The 10,034-nt window shown below is 45.4% G+C and overlaps 1 protein-coding gene across 3 annotated transcripts in view; it reads left to right on the forward strand.

Moving 5' to 3' along the window:
• The window catches only part of Fam96a (family with sequence similarity 96, member A), a 21,590-nt gene that overhangs the window by 7,248 nt on the left and 4,308 nt on the right, over window positions 1–10,034 (forward strand). For 2 of the 3 annotated variants that reach the window (XM_005393761.2, XM_005393763.2), the window contains exon 3: window positions 8,771–8,816. In XM_005393761.2, the coding sequence (XP_005393818.1) occupies window positions 8,771–8,816 (46 nt within the window). Of the gene's footprint in view, window positions 1–3,878; window positions 3,929–8,770; window positions 8,817–10,034 lie in introns of all 3 variants that reach the window. The other variant, XM_005393762.2, reaches the window with a different exon arrangement.

The raw sequence follows: 10,034 nt of genomic DNA on the forward strand, positions 1-10,034 counted from the left end.
GTAATCATATTTAGTCAGCACAGTTGGGAAACTGGGTGCACAGGCCTTCTGACTGCTGTGTTGAAGGACATTTCTTTCTTTTTCTGGTATTAGGTATTAAACCCAGTGCCTTCACGCTGAGCTATATCCGCAGCCCTTTTTAATCAGTCATTAAGTTGTCTAAGCTGGACTCCAACTCGTGGTCCTGCTGCCTCAGCTTCCCAGAATGCTGGGGAGGGACATTCCTTATTAAAAGGTAGTCGGTCGGGGGCTAGGGATTTAGCTCAGTGGCACAGTGCCTGCCTGGCAAGTGCAAGGTTGTGAGTTCGATTCCCGGAACCGGAAAAAAAGAACAACAAAAAAAAAGGTAGTCTGTCATAGCAGAGCAGGTACCCAAGTAAGAGTTCCAGCCCAATTGCTGAGATGAGACACCTGTTCAGCTGCCCTGGCGAGCGATTCCTCAGAGAAGACTCCGAAGGGCTCAGTGGGTAAGGCGGGACAAGTGTAGCCCTTGGAGTTGGCTTGGTGCGGAGAACGCCGCCGCCTGGCAGCTGTGGCCTGACAAGGGCACAGGGTTTCGAGCCTGAGGCGCAGGTTCGGCTCCCGCCTCTGCCGCCTGGCAGCTGTGTGACGTTGACAGATCACTTACGTTTCCTGGCTGTGAAAGGAAAACGATAGAATGGTACCAGCTGACATTTGTTGCCTACCTGTGTGCCCGGGATGTTTTAGGCACACGGCTTAGCGATCCGTTCCTGATGGCTGCTCTGTGCGGCGGTGCCATCGTAACCCTTTACAGTAAGGACACTGAGGCTTCGAGAACTCGGGAGCCGTCCCAGCGTCACTGCAGAGGCGTCGCGGTGCCGTGTGTGCTGCGTTTGAACCCGGATCATCTATGTCAGTTATTGACAGCGCCTCTCTTGAGGAGGATGGTGCTCAAGAAAGTGCTTTGTGAATGGCAAAACAGTTATATACCCTCTGGTTCAGCAGTGGTGACACACGGTAACAAAGTGAATAGGCAAGAGGCCGCAGAGCCCTCCCAGAAGTGCTTTAAGGCAGATCCCCCCACGATCCTATTGATGAAAGACCTGCGAATGACAGAGGGGAAATAAATGGAGCTCCAGCCTGCTAGATGTCCGATACGCCGAGTCACGTCCCCGAAGTCGAGAATGAATTTTCAGGAACAACAGAAGTTAAGAGTAGGAAAATGTGTTGGGGAAAGGGACTGGGGAATAGGAATAGCTCCTGAGAGACAGGAGAGGTCCTGAGTGGGCTGCCAAAGAGCCTACTTCTCAAAAGGAAGTTAAAAAGCAAAATCGAAAGGTGAGTACAGTGTGGGTCAAAGCTGCAATCAGCCAATAAAATTACAAGTATAGCTGTTTAGATGATATTGATCCAGTGGGGAAGCAGGTCAGGTAGCAAGCATACACGGATGACATCATTAATTTTAAATGATAATCTATAGTCTTAGTCTTGCTTTTATTTATTTGTTTATTTATTTATTGTCTTTTTGACATAGGGTCTCCCTATGCAGTTCAGGCTGGCCTTGAGTTCATTTTGTAGCCCAAAAGCTGGCCTCTAATTCTCAACGATCCTCCTGCTTCAGCCTCCTGAGTGCTGAGATTACAGGCATGTGCTACCACACACGGCTCAGTCTTGTTTTTAGTCTGAGTCTTAGTGGGTGGAGAGGACAGCCCACCCCTAATGAGATAATGGTTTACTTAGATGGAAATCTCAAAAGGGTGCTGCCAATACCTCAAGCTTCCATTTATCCCTTAGGAGTATGGAGGTCTGGCCCTCGTGACTTTAATCTTCCTCAGATACGCCTCCAGCCACAGTCCTGATGGACTCTCGTCTTCCACACTGACTCCCTCGAGGGCCTAGCCCTGTCCGCTGGCCATACTTCTACCTAACTTAGCTGTCTATAATGCTATTAAGGAAATGATGTGTTTTTTAGTGGCTCTAATATTCATTACAGAACTACTGCTTTGGCCTGGTTTGGTTTTTGTTCTGCATTGGGGATTGAACCCAGGGCCTTGGGCATAGCTAGGCAAGTGCTCTACCACTGAGCTACACCCTCAGCACCTAGAACTATTTGAGACTCTAAGATAGGCACAATCAGCATATCTCATCTAATCCTTTTCCCTGTTCTGGGATTTTTTCAAAAGATTCTGTTAGAAAATTTAGTGGTATTTAGAAAACCAAAAATGAATTCATTTCAAACTTCTCCAGAATATAGGTTGTCTAACAGTTACACTTTTTGTGTTAGGATACTTCGGGGCTGTATTGTTGATGTTTACTTTCAATCAAACCAAAATAATAAGAGATAGGTTTTTTGTTTGTTTGTTTTCCCGTACTGGGAATTGAACTCACGACCTTGTGCTTTCCAGGCAGGTGCTGTGCCTCTGAGCTAAATCCCCAGCCCCTAGGGTTTTTGTTTTTCTGAGACATAGTCTTGCTTTTCTTGCAGACTTTGAACTCACTATGCAGCTCAGACTGGCCTCAAAGGGTGATCTCCTGCCCCAGGCCCCTGAGTCGTGCGATTACAGATGTGCACTACTAAGCCTAGCTAGGAACTGTTTTTATTTTTTAAATTTTTATCATTATTATTATTTTTTTAAACAGTGACAAAGTTTATTTGAAAAAGTAAAAGTGAAGAGTGAGGGAGAAAGTGGCTCTGCAGAGCGAGCTTGGGCTGAGCAAAAGAAGGAAAAGAGGTACAAAGAAGTGCACCCTGGAGGACACAGGGTGGGCCGTCTGAGGAAGCCGTGACAGCCAGGAATTGTTTCTAATCGCCTAGTAGGCCCTAATACGTTATTTGGGAGAAGAAATAAGCTGCTCTCAATAGACGCCTGCAGAGCCAGGGGATTAGGGATCCATTCTCTGTATTTTTCAGGGGTTTGTTTTGTTTTGTTTTGTTTGTTTTTCTTCCGGTACCAGGAATTGAACTCATGACCTTGCGCTTGCCGGGCAGGCGCTGTGCCGCTGAGCTAAATCCCCAGCCTCCTTTTCAGAGTTTTTTTAAATTACATTTTTTTTGTCGTTTTGAGAGAGGGTCTCACTATGCAGTTCAGGCTGGCCTTGAACTAACAGTGATCTTCCTGCCTCAGCCTCCCAGGGGCTACAGGTGTGCGCCACCACACGTAGCTTTTTTTCAGTTTTTTACTGAAGCATTCTTCATAACAGTAAGAGCAGTTTGATTTGTTTTCTGTTGTCTAGGACCGTGCATTTAGTTAAAAATTCATTCCTTAATTTGATGGAGGAATTAGTGGAACAGTGGTGTGAAGGGCATGTCCAAAGTCCAGTTTTAATTTTTGCTACAAATTTCAAGTGGAAAAAGGAATGACTAAACTGAGGTTAGCGCATGGGGTGATGAACCAAACCTGAGCAGAGCTTCTCTTAGGAAAATAGCCCTGTATGTACCTGTGGAAATAACAATTCCGAATTTGAGAAGTCTCCCAGGGTCCTTTGCAAGTGGCTTTTTGTTGGTTTTAACTCTTTGCGTTTCCTGGCCTGTGGCAGGCAGTCTGTAAAGTTGAATGAATGAGCTGACCCTTGCTTGAAGGCTAGGGGACATAGCAGGAGGATAATCCTGGGTTCCGACCCCGGCTCTGCCACTTTTCTAGCTCAGTGTCCTTGGGCAACTTCCGCTGTGACCTTGGCTACATAATTTGTAGAAGGGGGTTGGGAATACCTAGCCCACCGGATTATCGTGAGAATATGTGAAACTACCTTAAATTCCCTCGCCTGGGGCCAGGCCCAAAGGAGACCTGCGCTAGACCCAGCAGCTGTCTTCAGTGGCCGCATTCCACGGGCCAAGTAGACGCAGCTCTGTGCTAGGGCAAGGACCAGTAAGAATGAGGCGGGCCTTATAACCAGTCTCTCTCTCTCTCTCTCCCAAGGGCTGTGCTTAAGAGTAAAGCTTCAGCGGTGTTTGCCGTTTAAACACAAGGTAAGAGAGATGTTTTGCTGCTGTCTTGACCCCAGGGCCTCCCACGGCAAGGAAAATAGGCCTCATTCAGCGGCCCCCTTGTCTTCTGTGATAGCTCTGTGGAGACATCACTACCTGTCGTGTACTTTACCTTACCAGTCAGTGGTGCTTAGCGTGTTCAGCATCGTGCAGCTGTCACTGTGATTTACAGTATTTTCTCACCTCCACAAGAAACCCCGGGCCTGGTAGCGGTCACTGGCCTTTTACTCCGACCCCTCCAGCCCTAGAACACCACCTAGCTACTTCCTGTCTCGGTAGACTTGCCTACTAGACGGTTCGTTTAAGTGGAATTGATAGTGTGTGGATTTTGTGTCTGGCTTCTTTGACTCAGCATAATCCATGTTGTGTGTATCAGCTTTTCATTCCTTTTTATTGTCTTATAATATTTCATTGTATGGATATTGCCCACTTTATTTATTTCCCTCTTCATAGCTTCATAGCTGTTGCACATCCGAGTTTTTCCCATTCTGCAGGTGGTCTTTTCAGTGTGTGTGTGTGTGTGTGTGTGTGTGTGTTACTGGGCATTAAACTCACTGCCTTCACACTGAGCTCAATCCCCAGTTCTTTTTTTTTTTCTGTCTTCTTGAGATAGGGTTTCACTATGCACCTCAGTCTGGCCTTGAACCCACAGCAGTCCTCCTACCTCAGCCTCCCTCCTGCCTTCTGCCTCCTGAGTGCTGGGATTATAGGCATGAGCCACCAAGCCCAGCACCCAGGCCTTTTTATTTATTTTTTCTTGTTTTAAAACAGGGTCTCTCTAAATTACCCAGCTGGATTCCAGTTTGAGATCCTCTTGCCTCAGCCTCTCAGAGTACTGGGATTAGAGGCGTGTTCTCTCTCTACTTTCTTGGTGATATCTTTTGTACTACATAAGTGTGTATGTATGTATGTATGTATGTATGTATGTATTGGTTTTTTGAGACAAGGTCTTGCTCTGTAGTTCAGGCTGGCTTAGAACTTACTTTGTAGGCCAGGGTGGCCCTGGACTTATTGTGATCCTCCTGCCTCAGCCTCCTGAGTGCTGGGATTAAAAGAGTGGCCACCAAACCCAGCTACATAAGCTTTTAATTTTTATAAAGTCTAATTTATCTTTTTTTTCTAACATGTACTTTTGGTAGATTGCTTAAGGAAAATGTTTTTATGTAACTACTAAACAAGAATATGGATTCACAGTTAATTCATGGTAATTGGTTATAGCTCCTGAGTGCCTCAGTCTTCTCTCTTGCTATCTCTCATAATTCTTGAGCAGGCTTGTCTTTTGCACCTTGCCCCTTGCAAACCTCTATTCACACAGGGAGTCATCCCTCTTCATTTTCCCAAACCCTACCCATCCTGTAAGGGCCGGTGAAGTGGTATCTTCCTGGTGTCAGGGGTTGGGGATTTAGCTCAGTGGCCTAAGCGCCTGCCTGGCAAGCTCAAGGTCCTGAGTTTGATTCCTGGTACCAAAAAAAAAAAAAAAAATTGGTGTCAGGCTTGGTTTCTACAACAAAAATCATTTCTCTCCCTGAAATCCCCTGGCACATTTCTTTTCTCCCAGTACAAGGGATTGAACTCAGGGCCTCTACTGCATCTCCAGCCCTGATCTTTGATTTATTGTGAGACAGGATTTCTCCAAGTCTCTAAAGTGGGACTTGGAATCCTCCTGCCTCAGCCCCCTGCGTGCTGGGATTACCAGTGTGCCGTCATGCCTCCCCCTCAGCCTTTCTTTGTCTTCTAATGTGGAGAGTACCATTTTCTCACGTGTGTTTGCACTATTTAAGTTCACTTTGCATGCTCTGTCCTGGTTTGTCAGCTTCTTGAAGTCAGAATATATAAATCTGATCACCCTGTATGTTCCCCACTGTGACCTTACACATATCAGTGGTTCAGTGAATGTGTGTGAAAGTGAGTGAAGTTTTGTTTTGTTTTGTTTGCTTGGTGTGGTTTTTGAGACAAGGTCTCTCTACATATATATTCCAGGCTGGCCTTGAACTCACTGTGTAATCCAGGCTGGCCTTGACCTGGAAATCCTCCTGCCTCAGCCTCCCAACTGCTGAGATTAGAGGTGTGAGCCACCACACCTGGGTACATTGAGTAAATTAATGAATACTAATGCCAGTGGCTTATATACTTGGTAAAGTTTAATGTATTTTGCATTTTACCTGTTTTAATTAGAGTATTAAAATTTGTAGGGTTTTTTTTCTTTTTGAGACAGGGTCTCACTATGCAGTTCAGGCTGGCCTTGAGCTCACCTTGTTAGCCCAGGCTGGTCTCAAGCTTACAAGGATTCTCTTGTCTCAGCCTCCCAAGTGCTGGAATTACAGCCACAGGCATGTGTCACCACGACCAGCTCTAAAATTTTGAAATTTTAAATGATTTCAAATTTGTAGATAAGTTGGAAAATGGTAGAAAAATGCCTTTACCACTGGGTGTGATGGCGCATGCCTGTAATCCCAGCACTTGGGAGGCTGAGGCAGGAGGATTACTGCGAGTTCGAGACCAGCCTGGGCTATAAAGGGAGCTCAAGTCCAGCCTGAACTGCATAGCGAGACCCTGTCTCAAAAAAAAAGACAAAAAAAAAGAAAGAAAAACTCCTTTACCAAGGTTTGGTAATACTTAACATTTGCCACTTTTGTTTTACCATTAATGTCTTCGTGTGTGTGTATGTGTGTGTGTGTGTATTTTTAAACGATTGGAGTACAGGCATAACACCTCCTTACCCTTACATATTGCAGGATATACTTCCTAAAAGCAAGGACATTCTCTTACATTATCACAATACAGTTTTCAAAACTAGGAAATTTAACACTGATACAATACTGTCATCCAGGCCGGGCGTGGTGGTGCACGCCTGTAATCCCAGCATTCCCAGCACTCCGGAGGCTGAGGCAGGAGGATCACTGGGAGTTCAAGGCCAGCCTGGGCTACAAAGTGAATTCAAGGACAGCTTGAACTGCATAGTGAAATCCTGTCTCAAAAAGACAAAAACAAACAAAACTGTCATCCAGTCTATAACACATATCCCAACATGCCTGTTTTCCAGTAGGAACCGCCCCCCCCCCCCATGAGCCTAGGGTCCTCTGCATGCTAGGAAAGCGCTCCACCGCTACGACCCATCCCTCCCACCCCCCCCCCGCCCTTCCGTCTGTCCCCTCCCCCGTGGGATGTTAGCGTTAGTCGTCATGCCTCTTAGGCCTCTTCCATCTGGAGTAGTTCGTGGCGTCCATCTTTCATGATCTTGACATTTTTGAAGAGTGTAGGTCAGCTCGTTTGTACATTCTCTCTCAGGTTCGGGTCTGTGATGTTTCCCAATTAGATCGCTTCTCTGTGTTGGGCAGGAATATCGAATAAATGTTCTCACTGCATCATGTCGAGGAGTCTGTAATTTTATTCTGTCCCATTATTGGGGCCGCTCCCTCCGCCAACCGCCTGGTTCCTTTGTAGTGCGATCCATACGGGAGTAGCAGATGAATGCTTGCCTCTTCCCCTTTCCTTGTCGTTCTTCAGAGGAAGGAGTCATGCATAATTTTTAACCAGAGAAAATGAGTGTGCCCAGATTCTCCACCTGTGGTTTTGTGGTCTAGAGTAAGAATTTCTGCCGCTAGAAGAATTTGTACGGTGATCTGTCTTGCCAAAGCAATTGGACTAGTGATCTCTGGTGGGTCCTTTTTAGCTCTAATTGGCTGTGATTTTTTTCACTCATGAAATATATTTTCCGGTAGTGAATAAGTAAATAATTAGTTGGTGTGTGGCGGCGTTCTCTGGAGAGTAGCCCTGTCTCTTTGTATAGCAGGCTTCCTAGCCGCAGGATAGGTTGTCTTGGAGGCTGTGGGTCTTTGAGGTGAGCTAATTTGTGGGGACACAGCAGGGCCGGGAGGGACACCGTAATGGATATTATACCTGAGGGCGAAAGTAACAACACCCTCGAGGGTGAGAAAAGGGGGATGCTGAAACTCCACATATCACAATTCCATTTTTATAAAACTCGTAATGAAAAGAAACCTGCAACCTTGGGGTGTTTGTGGGTGGGTGTAAAATTTCTATAAGATTACATGAATCTAGAGGAAAATATACAAGAAACTACCCAAGATTGCTAAAGGTTTTCCTGGGATTGGGGCAGGAGGATGTGTAGATACTGTTTGTTTGTTTTTGTTTTTCTCCCAGTACTGAGAATCGAACTCATGACCTTGCACTTGCCAACCAGGTGCTGTGCCACTGAGCTAAATCCTCAGCCCCATTTTTTTTTTTTTTTTTTTTTTTTGCTTTTCTTCCGGTACCAGGAATCAAACTCACGACCTTGCGCTTGCCAGGCAGGCGCTTTGCCACTGAGCTAAATCCCCAGCCCCCTGTGTAGATACTGATTTGGGGAGCACTAGAGTGCAGCGAGGGTTCTTCCCAAGTAGAACTGCATGTGTGTGATCTCATTGGTATAAAATTGTGCTTATGTGTATCATAAAAATGCCCCCTGCGGCCTTCCCAGTCGACCAGAATACCACTTTTTTTTCTTGGAGACAGAGTCTTGCTATGTAATTCAGGCTGGCCTTGAACTCAGTTTGTAGCCCAGGCTGGCCTTGAACTCAGTCGTCCTGCCTCAGCCTCCTGCATGCTGATACTACAGGCATGTGTCACCAAGCCCAGCTCAGAATATTAAAATTTCAGTCAAATTTCAGTTTTAGAGAAGAATGTAAGAGACTTGTCCCTAAGTCTTTAGTGTCAGAAACAGGACTCAGGCTCTCATCCCTGGATCCTCGAGTCCACTGTGCACTTACCTCACTTTCATCTTGCAGTGTTCTCATGTTTTACCTCTACCGTTTTCTCTTCCAGCTGGAAATCTACATTTCCGAAGGAACCCACTCAACAGAAGAGGACAGTAAGTGAACCTAGAACCGCTATTAAGAACAGCTACAGATAAGCTGGGTGTGGTGGTGCATGCCTGTAATCCCAGCACTGGGGAAGCTGAGGCAGGAGGATTGTTGCGAGTTTGAGACCAGCCTGGGCTACAAAGTGAGCTCAAGGGCAGCCTGAACTGCATAGCAAGACCCTGTTTCAAAAAGGCAAAAAACAAAAAACAAATAAACCCAGCTACAGATAGTCCTTTCTCTCAGATCCCGAGTTACTCTGCTGGCCAAATGTCCACTGGGTCACTTGCAAAAAAACCTCATTGTACTTATTACCTCTTCCTTCCCTGGTGGGGAAACTTGTTCAAGTGTATTGACTGGTTCTGGCCAGAGGCTACACATCTGTAAAAAATACCCAGCTCTGGGGACCTTGACTTAGGAGCTTCCAGGGCATAATTCTGTTCTTTGGTAGCAAGTTAGAGAGCTGTGTACTTGGAATGGAATATATAGCAGAGCATAGTGGCACACACCTGTAATCCCAGCATGGTGGGAGGCTAAGGCAGGAAGATTGCCATGAGTTTGAGGCCAGCTTGAACTACATAGCAAGACCCTGTCTCAACAACAACAACAAATAAATTTATATAGCATTCTACATGAGATTTTTTTTCTTTTGTCTTTTTGAGACAGCATTTCTCTGTGCAATTTAGGCTGGCCTTCAACTCACTTTGTAGCCCAGCCTGGCCTCAAACTCTACAGCAATTCTCCTGGCTCAGCCTCCCCAGGTGTATACCATCATACCCAGCTCATGAGAATTTTAATAGCATCCCAGCAGTCAGTCCTTCCGGCCAAGTGTCTAGTGGGTCACTTAAAAAAAAAAAAAAACAAAACATGAATTAAACACATGGACAACTCTCTTTTTAAACTGTTCCATTTAGATTGCTGTTAGCATTCAGGAGCTGAGGCAGGAGGAGCGCTATGAATTCAAGGCCAGCCTGAATTGTATAGTGAAACCCATCTCAAAAAAAAAAGATTGCTGTTAGCAAATTATAGGCAATATAATGGCCAACAGTTTTAGTCTATGAAGATCCATGTAAAATGAACAGAAAATTCACACAAGATGAACTAATCCATAAGTGTGGAAAATAATCTATTTGCTGTTAATCAAGAAAATGTAAGTTGCAATAATATGGAGCCCTTTCTCACTTCTTGTCTGGCATGTGTATTTGTTTTTATTAATAATACTGGGCTGG

The sequence above is a fragment of the Chinchilla lanigera genome, unplaced genomic scaffold (assembly GCF_000276665.1).
Source record: "Chinchilla lanigera isolate Chin_1 unplaced genomic scaffold, ChiLan1.0 scaffold00049, whole genome shotgun sequence".
NCBI lineage: Eukaryota > Metazoa > Chordata > Mammalia > Rodentia > Chinchillidae > Chinchilla > Chinchilla lanigera.